Source organism: Bos indicus, chromosome 5 (genome assembly GCF_029378745.1).
Source record: "Bos indicus isolate NIAB-ARS_2022 breed Sahiwal x Tharparkar chromosome 5, NIAB-ARS_B.indTharparkar_mat_pri_1.0, whole genome shotgun sequence".
NCBI classification, from domain to species: Eukaryota; Metazoa; Chordata; class Mammalia; order Artiodactyla; family Bovidae; genus Bos; species Bos indicus.
In genome coordinates, this window is record NC_091764.1 from 56809514 (window position 1) to 56828339 (window position 18826).

Genomic DNA, 18826 nt, shown 5'->3' on the forward strand with positions numbered 1-18826 from the left:
TCTCCAGGCCAGAAAACCAGAGTGGGTAGTCAATTCCCTTCTCCAAGTCATCTTCCAAACCCAGGGATGGAAACCAGGTCTCCCTCATTGCAAGCGGATTCTTTACAGTCTGAGCCACCAGAGAAGCCCAAGAATAATGGAGTGGGTAACCTATCCCTTCTCCAGCGGATCTTCCCGACCCAGGAATCGAACTCGCGGTCTCCCATTGCAGGTGGATTCTTTACCAGCTGAGCTACCCTGGACGCCCAGTCGGTCAGAAGCGGCCTCGCCCAGGCCAGCCTCCAAATAGGAACTACAATTCCCAGCGGCCCCTGCGGACGGCGGGCCGTGGCCACGATGCGCCTGCGCAGTGGCTCAGGCTGGCCTGTGTGGTTCCCGCCAATTCTTGCGGTAGTCCTCCCACGGTTGAATTCTGTGTTCCATGGAGGCGTTTGATCCTGCCGAGCTGCCCGAGCTGCTTAAGCTTTATTACCGAAGGCTCTTTCCCTACGGCCAATACTATCGCTGGCTCAACTATGGCGGAGGTGATGGAGGCAGGGAGAGGGGTGGTAGTGTGTCTGCAAAGGCGTGTGAGGAGGTTTTGGGAGGGTACCTTGGAATGACAATATGAAGTGCCTCCTGTGCGCCAGGCGTTGTGCTGGGCACCTTCGTTTGTTATCTCCAGCCCTCTCCGTCACCTCTGAGGGGTAAATGGGCCGAGAGAGGATGTAATGACCAGCCTACGCCGCACACGGAAGGGTATAGCCGCTACCACTACCACTACGTGTTAGTGTGTGCTGAGTCGCTCGGTCATGTCGACTTTTTGCGACCCTGTGAACTGTAGCTCACCAGCTCCTCAGTCCATGAGATTTTTCCGGCTCAAATGGTCGGACTCACTTTCCGTTTGATGTTTACCTGCAACCACGGGGCGTGAGGGGAGCGGGGGGTGGAGGGGAGGAGGTACAGGGTCATAGCATGAAGCTGCAAAGTCGTGATCTGCTCAGGGACAGAGGGGCATCTCCTAAAAGAGGAGAGGTACTTAACTCTTGCCGCTTGAATTTATTAGTGCCCACCAAGGAAAGAGAGGTGGTATTACATATTGAAAATATTTCTGCATTTTTATCTTCATCTTTGTAAACCCCTTCAAATTAGTAACTAGCTCTTGCCTTTTTTTTTTTTTAACATGTAGCATAGTGTTGAGCAGAGGACTCATTAAAAATATCTTCTCATTGGTTAATGTTTTAATGCTCTGAGCTGGATAAAGTACCAAATTAACTTTAAGGTGTACATTTATTTTGCAGTGGTAAAGAATTACTTTCAGCACCGTGAATTTTCATTCACATTGAAAGATGATATTTATATTCGCTACCAATCCTTCAACAACCAAAGTGATCTGGAAAAGGAGATGCAGAAAATGAATCCATACAAGATTGATATTGGCGCAGTATATTCCCACAGAGTAAGAAATCGTTTTTTTAAGTAGTTTGTTGCTTTTTAAACCGAGAAAGGTTTGGTGCCCCTAGCATTTTGAGATAAATTTGTAGTGTTTATTTTATTTGAAGAGCCACACTTCAACCATTTTTGTAAGAAAGTTGTAAAGTAAAAAAAAAATTTTTTTTAACATCCTTTGATACTTTACTGACTGGAAATCATTTGGAAATGGATTGGGTATATTCACTCTAGGACAAAAAAACTTTCAGCCAGTATCTGGCTAAAAGACTAAATGAGGTCCATTAAAAAAGAAATGTTTAAAAAAAAAAGACTAAATGAGGGACTTCCCTGGTGGTACAGTGGATGCAGGGGAAATGGGTTCAATCCCTGGTCCAGGAAGATCCCACATGCCATGGAGCAATTAAGCATGTGTGCCACAACTAATGAGCCTGTGCTCTAGATCCTGAGAGCTGCACCTAAAGCCCAGCCGCCCTAGAGGCCATGCTCCTCAACAGGAGAAGCCACTCCAATGAGAACCCCGTGTACTGAAACTAGAGAAAGCCCATGCAGCAACGAAGAGCCAGCACAATCAAATAGATAAAAAAACATTTTTTAAAGACTAAATGAAGAAGTCAGCATGGTTGAACACAGAAGATATTGGAGAGAATCATTCTTGATTCCTCTCTCACACCTATGTCTGTTTCACTAGGTAATCTCTTTAGCTCTTCCATAATAATATCTACTAACCACTGCTACTAGTGGTACTATCATCACCATCACCTCTTATCTGAATTATTGTAAAAACTTCCTAACACTTTGCTCCTGTAGACTCTAGACTGTATTCTCAACACGGCAGCCAAAAGGATCCTTTTAAAACAAGTAAGATCATCGTGATTCATCTGCCCAAAACCATTCTCCAGTGGCTTCTCATTTTCCACAGAGTAAGCCACTCTCTCTCCCTCACTCACTCCATTCCTGTCACACTGACCTGTGCTCAATCAATTTCCACGGCCTAGAACCCATTTCCCGAAGCATCTTTTTGGTTCATTTTTCTCACCTTCAAGTCCTTACTCAAAGAGGCCTGCAGCCTGCCCTTCCTCCTACCCTCTCCCCTCACTGATACATTCTAAGTACTTAGAATACTGCCGGACAGAGAGAGTATCTGTTGAATGAATGAACATAATTGCCCAAAATTGCCCTTCTTTCTCTCTTTAAAAATATACACAGGTAGGGAAAAGATACACATAGAATAATAGCTTTTGTATGGAGCTTTTTCTTAATGTATAACTTGTTTTTCATATCATTCTTCATTATTCTTTTTTAAAAAAGAGAACTTAGATAATTTGGCCTAGGTTACACAATTTCTAAATGAGGGAGATAGGACCTAAATCCAGGTTTTCTGACTCTAAATCCCAAAGGAAAGGGAGAGGAGGTAAGAAAAGGCAGGCAGGGAAAATACTTTGGAGCAGGTTTCTCCTCTTTTAGGGATGGAGATTAAAACTGAAGTCTCTATAGAAGAGCCAAGGTGTCACTCTACTCCTCCCTAGCACAGAAGGGGGAAAAGGTGTCATTTCTTAAATTGGGCCAAGACAGGCATCTATACATCATCTTTGTGTGTTTTTATTGGTTATATATGCACATAGTTTACAAAATCAACTACTATTAATTAGGCTTTTTTTTTTTTTTTTTTTTGGTATCCTACTTTTGCCCCTATTTTCTGTTCCCAAGAGGCAACCTCTTTTTTTTTTTTGGCTGTGCTGGGTCTTAACTAAGGTACAAGGAACCTTCAGTCTTCATTGCAGCATATGGAATCTTTAGTTGTGGCATGTGGAATCTAGTTCCCTGACCAGGGATTGAATCCCAGGCCCCCTTGTATTGGAAGTGCAGAGTATTAACCACTAGACCACCAGAGAAGTCTCTTTTCCTACTTATTGTTTTCATTTTCTCTGCTTTCTGGGGAATTTCCTCAGAGGTTTTCATTTCTGCTATTATGTTTTCATTTCCAAGAACCTTTTTTTTCTCACATATCCTGTACTCTTTTCATTGATGTATCTGATCCTGCTGAAGATACCAATGACAGGTTTTTACCTGTCATTTTCTTCTGTTACACAGGTTGTTTTATCTACAGTTACATTTTTTTCTGTTTTTCCACTTTTATCAGAGGTTTTCCTCATATATCTGGTAATGTCTTGCTTGTTGCTTATATTTAAGAATAGAGTACCAAAGAGCTGATTGGAAGCTCTGTGTACATGGCTGAGATTTCTTTACTACAGAGTGATCTGACTGGGCCATTTTATTGCGGGAAGCTCTGGTGTCAGTTTCTCTAGGTCTTTGCCAGAATGAAAACTCCAGTTGATCACTGATCTGTTCCTAGAGCCTAATAACAATGCCTGACACACCTGGTCAGGCTTCAGAGAGGAATCTTCCTGTCTCCTGCCTGGGGCGGCAGTGGAAAGGTACAGAGGAGACAGCTAGGTCTCAACATTCCACAAGTAAATGTCTAATTAATCCCCTGAATATCTGTACAGTACAACATTTTTTCAGCTGTGCCTACTCTCCCCTTCTCAGTCCAGGGACCCTCTGTTTTATGCTCTCCAGGTAATGATTCAGGTGTCTGCCAGGGAAATGGAAGCACAGTCACCTAGCTCCACAGAGTAGGTTTAGTACTAACTACCTCATAAACAGGTTTGTAACCAATCCTCCTGTTTTTAATCTCAGCTCCAGAGATACGTGTTGTCACCTCTTCCTAAGACTTGGGGATTCTGAGATGTAAACTGGGTTTCTTCTTGTTCTTTCTTTACTGAGAGCTGAAGATTCAGCTTTTTGAATCTCCTTATAAAAATTGTGGTGGTATTGTCTCCTCTCTGGTTCTTTTTAAAAAGACTTATACCTGTCTTTAAAAAGAAAAAATTATTTTTGTACAGGTTTAGAGAAAGCCAAATAAGTATTTGCATTCAGTCTATCTTCTTTACCAGATACTCCATAGCCTCAAAGGAAATTACTTACAGCTTGAGCCAGACTGACTTGGGAGATCTTTTTGAATTATTGAAAAATTTTAAACACATTTTTGTTACTTATATGCCCAATAACAATTAAAGGTCCTTAAAATATCTTGCAGTAGGCTTCTAATTATTTGTATGGACCTTTCCTGATCAGAAACCTAAAAATGCTTTATTATGATTTCTATTGATCAACAAATGTTTATTATACAATGTCTTATGTCAATTATATCTCAATAGGATTATAAGAAAACATAACTTATGGTAAAACATTTATCAAACCTTGTTTTTAGTAGATGAAAGTTACACTGTCATCACTTCTGGCTGTATAGGATCCAGCCAATGTCAGTCACTGACAGACTTGGCAGTATATGGTTTCTTTCCTTCTCTTTGGCACCTTTTTCTTTATAGGTAGGAAATTAGCATATCTGACACTGTGGCAGCTCTCATAGAAACTGATTGATATTTTGTCCCTTTAGCCCAATCAACACAATACAGTGAAGCTGGGAGCTTTCCAGGCTCAGGAAAAAGAACTGGTGTTTGACATTGACATGACAGACTATGACGATGTGAGGAGATGTTGCAGGTGAGCTCGGCATGCTTTGCTAGTGGCGGGGGGGGGGGGGGGGTGATATCACTGACAGTGAGTAATGATCATCCTGCCCCAGTTCTGCAGACATATGTTCCAAGTGCTGGACCCTCATGACGATGGCCATACATATCATCGACCGAGCACTGAAAGGCAAGTATTAGCAGTATCTAAATGGGGTCACCATGCAAGAATCTTCTTTTCTTCTGAATATTAATCTGTCTACACCATTTTTATAATCAATTCTCATAAATTTCTGACATGTTTCTTTGAAATATATGATGGGAAAATAAAAGATTAAAGTTGTAGTTAAAACTTTGATAAACCTGTTGATCAAATCATGTAATTTTTTTCCCAATTCAGTCATCTGTTGAGCAACTCTTGCATGCCAGTTACTGTCCTAAGTGAGGGAACTATGAAAGATAACAATTCTTACCTCAAGTAAGTTATGCAGTCTAAAGAGGAAACAAGAAAATTCAGGATTACATATGTGTTAATATGTACAGGGTGCTATGGGGATATAGAACAGCAGGAGTGCATACAGGAATGGGAAGATATTAGATCAGAAAAGGCTTCCTGGAAGAGGTGATGGTAAGGATAACAATAATGACTAACTTTATATAAGAGGCTTATTATGTACCAGGCACTGTTCCAAACACTTTAAATTTGTTACCTCTTTTAATATTCTTAGACTGGATCTTTAGAGAGAAATGGCAATTGGTCAGGGAGAGAAATGGAAGTAGTGGGGCATGAAGAAATTCTTAGCAGAGTAACAGAATAAGTAAAGAACTGAAGGCAAGAGCTCAGGGAGCATGGGAAAGTACAAATAATGTACAGTTGACCCTTGAACAACATGAATTTGAACAGCGCAAGTCTACTTATACAGATTTTTTTCAATAGTAAATACTGCAATACTATATGCTTCATAGTTGGTTAAATCTGCAGATGTGGAACCACAAATATAGAGGAACTGCTGATGCAGAGGAACTCGTCCTTTTATATATATACACACACACACACACACATATACACACACACACACACATATATATATATATACACACACATATTTATTTGTTGGCTGCACTGGGTCTTCATCACTAGACATGGGCTTTCTCTAGTTGACAGGGAGGGCTGTTCTTCGTTATAGCGTGCAGGCTTTTCTTATTGCAGAGTATAGGCTCCATAGTTGTGGCACACAGGCTTCGTTGCCCCACAACATGTGGAATTTTCCCTGATCAAGGATCAAACTTGTGTCCCCTGCATTGGCAGGCAGATTCTTAACCACTGGACCACCCAGGAAGTTCAAGGAACTGTTTCTATGGAGGGCCAACCATAAGTTTTATGTGGATTTTCTAGTGGGAGGGTCGGCATCCCACTTTGTTCAAGGGTCAACTGCAGTATAGTTAAGATGAGTACATGTGGATAAGAGGTAAAAAAAATCAAGCTAGAGAAGTATGCAAGAACCAGAAATTTACAAATTTATTTTAAAACCGATGCTTTCTTCCCTCCTCAGAGGACTTTGGATTTAAACATCGTCTCTGGGTATATTCTGGAAGGAGAGGTGTTCATTGTTGGGTCTGTGATGAATCAGTTAGAAAACTGTCCTCTGCAGTACGTTCTGGGATAGTTGAATATTTGAGTCTTGTAAAGGTAAGGTCTTCTTAATGATAGTTTACATTATTTCGTTAGCTAGACATTACCCAGTCTTGTATGCTTAGTAACAAAACAAACTATCTTTTAAGTATTCATATTTCAGAGTAAATGATTTTACCAGCAGATCAGTTAAAATCATAGTAGTTACATTTTTTTAAGATATCTCATATTTTGCTGTAAGTATCCTCCTTTGTAGCAAAAGGAAGTTTGGTTTACTTTTCTGGTCCAAGTATGTCAAGTAAAGTTAACCAAGAAAATTACAGGTATTGAGACTGTATAAAATGGCATCCAAGATTCTATACTTTGACAGAATTTAATCAATATCTTTAGAACACGTTAAAGAAAATTTTGATTTATTTCATTTATGTTATATAATATACATGAAGTGTTTGTTTGTTTGTTTGTTTTTGATGGTTTGTTTTTCAGGGTGGTCAAGATGTTAAAAAGAAAGTTCACCTAAGTGAAAAAATTCACCCTTTTGTCAGGTCTGTTGGGGAAGACTCCATGAAGTTTAAGTTGTGTCTGATTTACCTGCATGTGCTTTTAGAATTACTTTATCAATTTTCTGCACCAGGGTAGCATTTTACAACAGTAATAGCCAGAATTAATTAATTGTCTGTTTTGTACATTCCAGTATTCTTGATAGGTGTTTCACAAATGTTTTTATTGGTCTTCACAACAACCGCATTAGATACATGATGGTTATCTCCACTTATAGATGAGAGAAGTGAGATTTGGAGAGATTTTATAATTTGTTTGGCTTTATGCAAGTAATTATTAAAATCAGGATATATGTCCTTGTCTGCTTGATTCCAAAGACCATACCCTTTCCATTGAATTCACTACTTCTCTAGGATAATGGAAAGAGCATTGCATTAGAAGTAAGAATCCCTATTTTGCCACTTTAATATGACCTTGATAAAATATTAGAGACTCTGTTTCTTATCAGTATGGGGAGAACAGTGTCGACTCCATCTATCTCAGAGTTGTGGCAGAGATTAAATGAAACAATAGAAAGGCCCTGGCAGTCCAGTGGTTAAGACTCTCTGCCTCCACTGCATGGGTCATGGGTTCAGTCCCTGACTGGAGAACTGAGATCCTGCATGCTGTGTGCTGTGCAGCCAAAAAAATAATAATAATAAAATAAAAGCTAGTAACCTAACATACAAATATATATACATAAAACAGTAGTTGCAAAGTCTAAATTCAAAATGCAAAGCACTTTGTAACTGTTGAGATGCTAAAGCAAGCAATTCGGAATAGAAACTGGATTGTATCCCACATCCTACTACTGATGTATTATTACATTGTCCTGATTTGGTTGCTTTCTGCCCTTGTTACATGTCTATGATGCTATTAACCTTCTAAATTGTGGGATTTAAGAAGTAAACATTTCTTGAATATCTAGTCTAAGCCAAGTATTACGCTAGGTTCTTTCCCCTTAGAGTGTTTCATTTAACTCTCATAACCCTATGAAGAGATATAATTCCCATTTTATCTAATTAAGTTCTAGAAATTCAGTGAAAATAAGTACTAGCCTCCCTAGTGAACAAAAGCCATGTGCCATATATGTCGCTAATAGTGTTGGGACTTTGTTATTATTGTTCCTACAGAAAATCTATAAACATAATAAAAAAATACTTTGAACAATATGCCTTAGTTGATCAAGATATTCTTGAGAATAAACAAAGTTGGGATAAAATTTTAGCCCTTGTTCCTGAAAATATCCTTTCCCAAGACCATTTCTATGTGAGCTACTTGTACTGACCTATGATATTATAAATTTGTTCTACCTGCATGTTCTCATGTACTTATATAGTTTTAACCTTTTTACTCAAAACATCTCCTGTATTTCTGCATTTTTTTTTTAATCTCTAGTCTGGAATATAATAAGAAGTGAGGCTGTTTTGTAAATAAATTTCCTCATTTTGGAAGTTGATCCTCCTAAAATTAGTGACTACTTAACGAATGCAAAATCATCATCAAAATATATACAGATCACGGACCAGTTTTACCTTAAACCTTACAGCTATTTTGGCATTCTTTCTGTCGTACCTAATACAATTTAACAGGGGAATTTTTCTAAGGTTTTGTGTTTAATATTTGTATTTTAGAAGACAATAATTACTGTGTAATCTTTAGATATCCTTGTGGTAATACACATTGAAAATAAGTTGTTTGTTGATGTACCCTAAATGAGTGTGTTCCTTAATGATCCATCACCAGTGCGTGATGAACTTCAACAAGGCTTCCAAAGGCAGAGCAATTCACCTCAGCGTTGGGAGACTTTGAAGAACACCATCAACAAATATCAGGTATATTCCATTGAAATCTATATTACAAATACAACAATGCAATTCTTAATTAAATTATCATTTTTTCGCTTACTAAGTTAAAGATGGTTGAAGATCATTTTTTCACCACCTTAAATAAATCTTCAAAAGTTCCTACTGATCCTCATGCTGGACTTGCATCTGTTTTTAGAAAAACAACAAAAACGACAAATGTGGACTCTGGCTTGAGTGGGAGATCATGCTCCAGTATTGTTTTCCACGACTGGATATCAATGTTAGCAAAGGAATCAATCATTTACTGAAGAGCCCTTTTAGTGTTCATCCTAAAACAGGTACTATGTAAAAAAAAAATAAGAAAAACAAAAGAAAAATCAAAGTTATTTTTTGTTATAGAAAGCATGTCACTGGGTGTGAATGTCTGAAATAGTAAAGCTTGAAGAATTGTTCTGTCAGCTAATATCTGAATTAACTTATTTTTCCATTGTCAGTTAATAGCTATTCAATGAGTTTCCACTATGTAAATAATTTTCAGTTGGGTTTCCAAGGTTCAGCGTTAGAAGTAGAGTTGGAGAGGAACTTAAAAATCACAAAACAATAGCACATATTGTACAGATGAGAAAACAGTGGCTCGAGAGGTTAAAGTGATTTGTCCACAGTCTTAAAACAAATTTTGGGGAATTCCCTAGTGATCCAGGGAGGTTAGGACTCAGCACTTTCACTCATGGGGACCAGGTTCTATTGCCATTTGGGGAACTAAGATCCCACAAGCCTCGTAGTATGGCCAAAAATAAAAAAATTATGTCAGAACTGATAACAGAGTTCAATTCTTAAGACTCAAAGTTCTGTGCTTTTTAGAAATAGAATCACAGATGTAGAGGACAAATTTCTGGTTACCAAGGTGGAAGCAGAGGGTGGGATGAATTGGGAGATTGGGATTGACATATATATACTACTATGTAATTAAATAATGGGAACCTACTGTATAGCTCAGGAACCTGTACGAATCATCTGTGGTAACTTAAATGAGAAGGAAATCTTAAAAAGTGGGGGTGGGTATATGTATACATAGAACTGATTCATTTTGCTGTACAGCAGAAATTAACAACACTGTAAGGCAACTATACTCCAATTTAAAAAAAAGTTCCATGCTCTTTCCACTATGCTGCTTCCCTCAGGTCTTTTTCAATAGATTTAGCTTTCTTCTTTCACTCTCTGGATAAGATTTGATGGACTAAAACTGACTTTACAATAAGTATGATAGTTGAGACAGTGGCATAAACTTTGCTCCATCCAACTAGAGGACACAATTAGAAGTATCTAGTTACCCTTTTTAGTGTCAACAATTCAACTCTGCCACTTGCTGTGGGAAGTTAAGCAAACTACCCTTGGTTTTAGCATCTGTACAATGGAGATACCTCAGTGGTTTATGGTGAAGATCTAAAAGGTAAAATGCTTAGAAAAGTGTCTGTCACATATTCAATACTCCCAAATTGCCTGCTGCTGCTGCCAAGTCGCCTCAGTCGTGTCCGACTTTATGTGACCCCATAGATGGCAGCCCACCAGGCTCCCCCGTCCCTGGGATTCTCCAGGCAAAACCACTGGAGTGGGCTGCCATTTCCAAATTGCCTAGTTTTCTTTAATAGTCTACAATGACTCTGTAGTGTGTACATTTATATAGCCCCTTTTCAAATCTGCCAATTATGTGTTTTCAGTTTATTTTGGTAGTAAGCTTAATGTTTCTTAATGTTTATCTTAATATTCTAAAGCTTCAGTGAGTATTCCCCTTATTTAATATTCAAGATTTGAGTAACTAATTACATTCACTCGTAAGTATACATTTTTATTATATCTTTTTCCCATTAAATGGCTATAGTCTTTTCACTCTGCCTTCCACCAGTAACTCCCAATTTCCTTAATTATTTTGTTAGTCACCTGCCATTCTTTAAATTCATTATCTCATTTTTCGGATATGAATTTTATGTCATGTCCCAGTTGTGGATTTTGTAAAAGGGTAATATGTCATTTATATTATTTCCAAAGATGCTCAACACATAGGTGTCTGTTTTGATTTCAGCAAATTAAAGTAATGAAGTAAACTACTTCCATCTATTTTGTGTTCCATCTTCACGACTCACTAAATTTGAGATTGTTCAGTACTTACATATTGGAAGATATAGGGAAGAGGAAAACAGAAATCAAAATGGATATAAGAGCAACTAGGTAATAGCTCAACAGTCTTTCACATCTATTTTTTTGTTTTTTTTTTTTTTGGTGTTTTTAGAGAAATAAAAGGCACTAATGTGAAAGTACTTTTTTTTTAAGACCCAATTTTATTGTATTTATGTATTTTTTGAAACTTTTTGGCCACATGGCATGTGGGATCTTAGTTCCCTAGTCAGGAATAGAATCATACCCCCTGCATTGGAAATGTGGAGTCTTAACCATTGGACCTCCAGGGAAGTCCGGAAAGTACTTTTAATTTATATTTCTAAATAAATACTCTTAACAGATTAGTGTAACCCTTTTTCTAAGCCTTAAAGTTTTAGCCAAAAATAACTCATAGGACACAGCCTATAATTATTTGTATTGTACAATATTCAGCTTTTTTGTTTCTCACAGGTCGCATTTCTGTGCCTATTGACTTACAGAAAGTGGATCAATTTGATCCATTTACTGTTCCAACCATAAGGTATGTTCCAGATCACTGATCACTCCTTTTTTGTTTGTGGCTATTATAAATGTGAAGTAAATTGGATTAGATCCCTTCTGGAGAGGCAGCTTCTCTGAGGCTGTATGATGGTGCCCTTCCAGAAGAGCATTTCCTAGTGAGTTCTACAGAACACAGGTTTTTCAGCTACTATTATACAAAAAAAAGTTCAAATAAGTTTGAGAAATGTTGACTTAAGCAAAATTTCCTAGTCTTTAATAGGCTAACATGCATGGAAAACTCCAGAAAGAGAGTATGATGTTTAGAATATCCCAAATTTATTTGGCCACATTTTTTTCACAAAAAATCTTGTGAGATTCATGTGCTTTCATACACTGGGTAATACTGACCAAGAATCAACTTTTAAATTATCTTCTTCTATTATTTGTAGTTCCATTTGCCATGAGTTGGATGTTATTTCTAGTAAAGAAGAAAAAGAGAATGGAACTGAATCTGATACTAAACACAGAACCAGAGGTAGGTTAGTATATTGAAGTCTCACTTTAACATAATCTTTTTATATTGACATCTTTCTGTGACTCAGTAATTAATTTGCCTTGGATTCAGACCAGAATGGATCATTTTTTATCCTGAAACCAGCTCAGTAGCAAATAATATGATCACAATGTTTCTCTCCTTCATCAGTTGCCCAAATGGTGCTGTTGAATCCAATGTGAGTCAACAAATATTCACAAAGTAACATTTAATGCCAGGATCTATACTGAAAGATTGAATTGTCAATTGATTTTGACAGTTGTTTGAATCTCATAGTTTTAGATTCAATAACTATTTACTTAACAACTACCATGTATGCAGTATTTTGTTCTCTACTTGTTTTTGTATCCAGATGAGTGTTATGTTAAATATATGTCTAAACTGTAACTGAATTGTATATCCAATAATTTGAAAGAGCTGGGAGTATAAAACGGCCTGTTCAGTTCAGTTCAGTTGCTCAGTCGTGTCCGACTCTTTGCGACCCCATGAATCACAGCACGCCAGGCCTCCCTGTCCATCACCAACTCCCGGAGTTCACTCAGACTCACATCCATCGAGTCAGTGATGCCATCCAGCCATCTCATCCTCTGTCGTCCCCTTCTCCTCCTGCCCCCAACCCCTCCCAGCCTCAGAGTCTTTTCCAATGAGTCAACTCTTCACATGAGGTGGCCAAAGTACTGGAGTTTCAGCTTTAGCATCATTCCTTCCAAAGAAATCCCAGGGCTGATCTCCTTCAGAATGGACTGGTTGGATCTCCTTGCAGTCCAAGGGACTCTCAAGAGTCTTCTCCAACACCACAGTTCAAAAGCATCAATTCTTCGGTGCTTAGCCTTCTTCACAGTCCAACTGTCACATCCATACATGACCACTGGAAAAACCATAGCCTTGACTAGACGGACCTTTGTTGGCAAAGTAATGTCTCTGCTTTTGAATATGCTATCTAGGTTGGTCATAACTTTGCTTCCAAGGAGTAAGCGTCTTTTAATTTCATGGCTGCAGTCACCATCTGCAGAGATTTCGGAGCCCAAAAAAATAAAGTCTGACACTGTTAGTGAAAGTCAAATCTTATACCAACATCCAAGAGACACTATAGCAATAGCTCAACAGTACCTTCTGTGATGAAAATGTCATGCACTGTCCAAATGGTAATCACTAGCCTTTTCACGTGACTTTTGATAACTTAAAATGTGAGAAACTGAATTTTTAGCTTCATTTAATTTAAATAGGCTCATGTGACTTGTGACTACTGTAATGGGCAGAACGGATCTCTGATTGATCTTTTTAGTCAAATGTTGCTACCTTGCTTTCAGAATCCAAGCTCAAATGTCACTTCATATATTTCAGCTCTAACATAAACAAGGTACGTTCCTCAATCAATATTTATAAAATGATTACAAGCATTCTGTTTAAAATAATGCACAAAAGTCTCGAACAAATAAACTGGATAATAATAAACTGAAAAAAAAAAGAACTCAGGGGAAATAAAGAATGCAAGGAACAGAGGAAACCTTTTTTAAAAAATACTGATATCCTCAGAGATTAAGAGAAGACAGTGTATCCATGAAGCAAGACCAGAATGCTATGGGGAAAAAAAAAAAAAAACATTCAGATTAAGAAAGAGGACTTAGAAATCAAAAACATAATTGTTAGAATAAAACTTTCACTGGAAGGGCTGGAAAAGAAAAGAGGAGACTTCCTAGAAAGTAGTAAAAAAAAAAGACAAGTTAGTTTATGTTTTTTAAGGAGGAAAAAGATAAAATTAAAGACTGATTCAAGAGGTCTAATATCTGACAGAAAAAGAACAAATAAAATAGGGATGGAAAAAATTGTCAAAATTATATATGAAAACATCCCAAAAATGAGCCCTTTGTTAAAAGGGCTCAGCATAATGAGAATGATACGCCTGCACCAAGGCACGTCGTTTTGAAATTTAACACTCAGAATTAAGAGAAGATCTTAAGAGCTTTCAGACCCCTTCCTACAATCCCTCCCCACAAAAAAGCCATGGACCTAGGAAGAATGGCCTTAAATTTCTAAGTAAAAATGGAAGTATTCATTTTTAGAAATAAGTGCTAGAAAAGAAAAAAGTAGTTGCCATTCAAGAAGATGGAAAGGTGGGAGCTGCTATTTTTTCCCACATAAACCTGTTAGTATTATTTTCTTTTTAACAAATTACTTTTAACACAACTTTTTTAATTTAATAATAAAAAAATAATAAATTTAATTGTATCTCTTTGTGAACATCTTTTTACTTTGTTCAGAGGTTTTAAGAAAGCAAGTTTTGGCTCCCTATAAGGAGAAGCTTTATAATAAATGTGTTCAGAAATAAACTGCACTTTCAAGTATTCATAAAGGCTATTAGCCATGAGTAAGTCAGGGATGCTTTAGATTAGGTGGGAGGCTGGCATAGGTGATATTTAAGTTCCTTATTATTTCTTTAATTTCTATGATTCTAAACTTTTGTCCATTTTCATATTAGTACCATTTGCTCCTTCCCTTCTACTTCCCAAATACTGGTATGTTCTCTACCCTCCTCGCTGACTATCTAATTAAATCTTTTTTCTAAGACCCAGTTCATAGCTACCTCAGTCAACTTTGATTGGTCAGTTCTTTGGACACAAAATTATCCGTATGCCTGTTTGGCCTTTAATTATATATTGTCTTCTGTTACTACATAGAGGAGTTGTTTTTCCAATTCATTTAAAAGCTTCTTGAAGGAATTCCCTGATGGTCCAGTGGTTAGGATTCCATACCTCCACTGCAAGGAGCCTGGGTTCCATCCCTGGTCAGGGAACTAAGATCCTGCAAGCCTCACAGAGTGGCCCAAATAAATAAATAAATATTTTAAAACATAAAAATTTATTGAGATGAAGTAGTTTGTATGGATTATACTTTTTTATAATTTAGCATAGTACTCAATAAATAATTATGGCATGTGGGATCTTAGTTCTCTGATCAGGGATGGAACCCTACCCTGCAGTGGAAGCATGGGGTCTTAACCACTGGACCACCAGAGAAGTCCTTGGTTCCTTTGCTTTTTTTTTTTTCTTTAAATTCTTTTTAGTAAACTATTATGAGTATTCTTAATTCCATGCAGATAAAATCCAAATCTCATTTTGATCTCAATTAGATTTTTTCCCTTCCTTTGGGTATTAATTATAGATTGTATAATTAAATGGATGATTAAGATTCTGTATTCAAAGTTTTATATACATTTTTAAGACTTTTATAAATCAAAAAATATCTGTACTTAATGCATGTGACTATAAATTTCTGATTGTTTCTAGAAGGTATGGTCCTCACTTCACATTTTCAGTGTTTTGATCTGTTGGTAAAACTATTTATTATTGAAGCCACAATTTCCAAAGAAAGGAGTGTTTGGTGGGACTTAATACATAGCAGTAGATGATGTTGGTCTAGTACCAGAAAGCCTACTAGAGTAGTTATATACATATGGTTTGGATGTTTTAGAGCAGCACTGTCTATAATATATTAGCTACAGTGTGGCTATTAGGCATTTGAAATGTGGCTAGTATAACTAAAGAACAGGGTTTTGTTTTGTTTTGTTAATTTTAAGTAATTTAAGCTTAAAAACTGATAACTGATTCAATTGTTAGAAAACTTTTAAGCATGTTAGAAAAATTAGTTATATAAGCTTGCTTTTTTAAATCTAGATCAAGTATTTCCAATGATATGATAATATAGTATCTGTTAATAAATTGAGTTATACTTTAAGTACAAAATACTACATTTCAAAGACTTAGTATGAAACAATGTAAAATATTTCAGTCTTTAATGGCAACCAACTCCAGTATTCTTGCCTGGAAAATCCCATGGATGGAGGAGCCTGGTAGGCTACAGTCCATAGGGTCGCAAAAGTTGGACACAACTGAGCAACTTCATTCACTTTTTATCATATGTTGAAATATTTTAGATATAATGGGTTAAATAAAATATACTATTAAAGTTAATTTCACCTTTTTAATGTGGCTACTAGAGTGTTTTAAATTATACATTTCTCATTATTTTCTATTGCACAGCACTATTCTATAGCATTTTTACAAGAGACTAAAAGTTATACTTTCATGTTATTCTTGCTGCCAAAATGCTAATTATAACTCATGGTCTTCATAATTTAGATTATAAGAGGACCAGTCTAGCTCCTTTTGTAAAAGTTTTTGAGCAGTTTCTTGAAAACCTGGATAAATCCCGAAAAGGAGAACTTCTCAAGAAGAGTGGTAAGATTCTATACCTTTCCCTTATAGCTATTTTGATCTTAGTATGAGCAGTTTAAAACATCTAGCAAGTGAACAATTTTTAGAGCTCTAATCTTTGCCCTCTCAAGAAAAGTTACTAGTTTATCTTACTATCTTTAGTGTTTTGAAAACTGAGGTCCCTTAATTCAATTCAGCACATACTCATTTAACACTTTCTATATGTCAGGTTCTATGAGAAAAATAAAAATGAATTATACTAGGATGAATTCCACACTATGGCTCCCTGCCCTTAGGGAGTACTAACTGATACCAAAAAAAGAAAAAAAGTATAAAATGCTAAAAAAGCAATAGAGGTCTCATCTGACTGAGAGAACCTGGGAAGATTTTATACGAAAAGAATGGCATTTAACTCTATTCAGTGAACTACTGTATGAATTCTAGTCCCCAGTGCCAATATATCAGGCCTTGAGGTATGAGTAGGAATTCCACAAACAGATTTGATGAGATAGAGATACAAGAGTAGAGAAAGGAGACAGGTTGTTCATTCTCCAAGGAACAGCAGAAACAAAGGCATAGAAGCAGGAAAGCATCAAGTCACTCTAGAGGCCATCAAGTAGCATAGCTTATTTGGAAAAAGATGCATCAGGAAGTGATGAGATAGAAATTCAAAGAAGCCACAGTGTAGATTGCCTTGAATTCCAGACTTGGGAGTTTGAGTTTACTTCACATAAACAGGGAAGCAATTAAAGCTTTTTGAGGAAGGGAGTATCATGATTTGTTGTATCTAGAAAGTTGTGCCTAGAAAGATAAATCTACTAGCAGTATCTGGGGAGAAACAGGGAATAGAATGAGCTGTTAGTATTAGGACAATAGAGCTGGAGATCTCCAAAACATGCAGATACTAGAGCCATCCTTGAAACTTGATAATGATTTTTGGGGGAAGCTGAAAGATCTAAGTGCAGAAGCCAAGCAAGAGGAACATTTCAATGAGCTTATCAAGTTCTTTGACTAGGAGACACCCAAGCATATGTGTAAGGCAAAAGGAAAAAAATCAGTAGTATTATTCAAGAGATTGATGAATACCATAGAAAATTGGCAATGTTGTAGAAATGCAAGCCCCCTTTCCACTTCATTTTTTAATAAAACGTGTGATGATTAAATAGTAGTGCCTAAGATAATGCTCTACTCATAGTAGACACTCAAATACGTGCTTGTTGAATGAACAGTGATGACTCTGAACTTGGAAAGCCTCATTGAAGCTGCCATTCCAATGCGGCATATTAAGTCCTTTGTATTCTCGTTCTGTACTAACTCAGCCTATAATGTGGGCTTCAGCAAATGTGAAAGCAAATCTTTATGCATGATGTGAATTTAATGGAAGCATTAAGCAAATCAGAATGTGAAATAAATGAGCTTTGTTTTCCTTTACTATCCTTGATAAAAATCTATCCTATTTTAGATTTACAAAAAGACTTCTGAAGATAACAGCTCCTTTTATATGAATATGGATTATCGTCTACCTTCAACCAAGAATCAAATACTTCAAGAGCCATTTAATAAACGTAGCAGAACTGTGTATGTGTCTTAATGCTCAAAGCAAAATTTCCTTTTCTTGAGAAAGAATTATGTTGAAAAGATTCGGGAAACCACCAAAGGAAAATGTTCAGATTCCTGGAAGGAGCAATAATGGGAGGATATAAGTGAATGCAGATTAATCTGTAAAATTTAATATTATAATTCTAAGATTACTGATACAGGTACTAACTTTTAGTAGTTGCCATGTATAGAAGTAAGTGAGTAGTAATATGACCAAGACTTTAATGTCAGTTCACCAGATTCAACCTCCATATTTCTAGGTGTATGAGGGTTTTGTTCTTAAGTTCTTAATTAACACTTAAGTTAATTATACCTGGAGTGTATATTCAGTAACTTCCTCATTTTGTTTACTGATACTTTTATTGGTCAGGCCACACCCCACTCCTTGTCTTTTAAAAAATCATTTTAAAATGGGCATCTAAACCTACTATAACTTTAATTCAAAAGATATGACTTAATACTGTTGCAATATTAGAGCCTAGTATTTTTTACAACTGTTGGCAATTGTAGCTCCTTCTTCCCTCAGAGAATAATTTTCTAAGCAATTTAGAAAAAATAAACCACTTCACCAGCATAAAACTTTTTGTACTTGTCAAAACACTTGGACTTTGTAGATCTCCACTTTAAATTTAAGTGTTTTTTTAAAATTTAAATTTTAAAGGTTTCATTTCTTCCATATTTGACTTCATGTGATAGATTCTGAAATGTCAGATTTCTTTTGCCTGATTTTACAGCCAGTATAAACAAAACAGTCGTTCTGGTTTACATTGTCTTTTGAGAAACATTGAGAAGCTGGCTTTCAGGCTGGTGCTTTCCATGGGGTATGAAAATTTTCCTTTCTTTGCATTACCTATAACATTGTT

The 18826-nt window shown here is 36.7% G+C and overlaps 1 protein-coding gene across 1 annotated transcript; it reads left to right on the forward strand.

Annotated features, from left to right (window-relative positions):
* The first annotated feature begins 334 nt into the window (after positions 1-334).
* PRIM1 (DNA primase subunit 1) lies at positions 335-17943 on the forward strand. The gene is made up of 13 exons (XM_019960996.2): positions 335-524; positions 1281-1438; positions 4889-4995; positions 5078-5151; positions 6515-6651; positions 7081-7139; positions 8268-8377; positions 8878-8969; positions 9139-9280; positions 11568-11637; positions 12047-12132; positions 16290-16388; positions 17827-17943. The coding sequence occupies exons 1-13, from the start codon at positions 422-424 to the stop codon at positions 17844-17846; spliced, it is 1257 nt and encodes a 418-aa protein (XP_019816555.1). The 5' UTR covers positions 335-421; the 3' UTR covers positions 17847-17943.
* Positions 17944-18826: the final 883 nt, after the last annotated feature.

Bases quoted from the DNA above. Each gene is read 5' to 3' on its own strand.
- PRIM1 (XM_019960996.2), top strand. From the start codon at position 422: ATGGAGGCGTTTGATCCTGCCGAGCTGCCCGAGCTGCTTAAGCTTTAT. The intron at 8,378-8,877 runs ATATCCTTTCCC...ATGATCCATCAC, and splicing joins TTTAGCCCTTGTTCCTGAAA to CAGTGCGTGATGAACTTCAA. The intron at 11,638-12,046 runs GTATGTTCCAGA...TATTATTTGTAG, and splicing joins TTTACTGTTCCAACCATAAG to TTCCATTTGCCATGAGTTGG.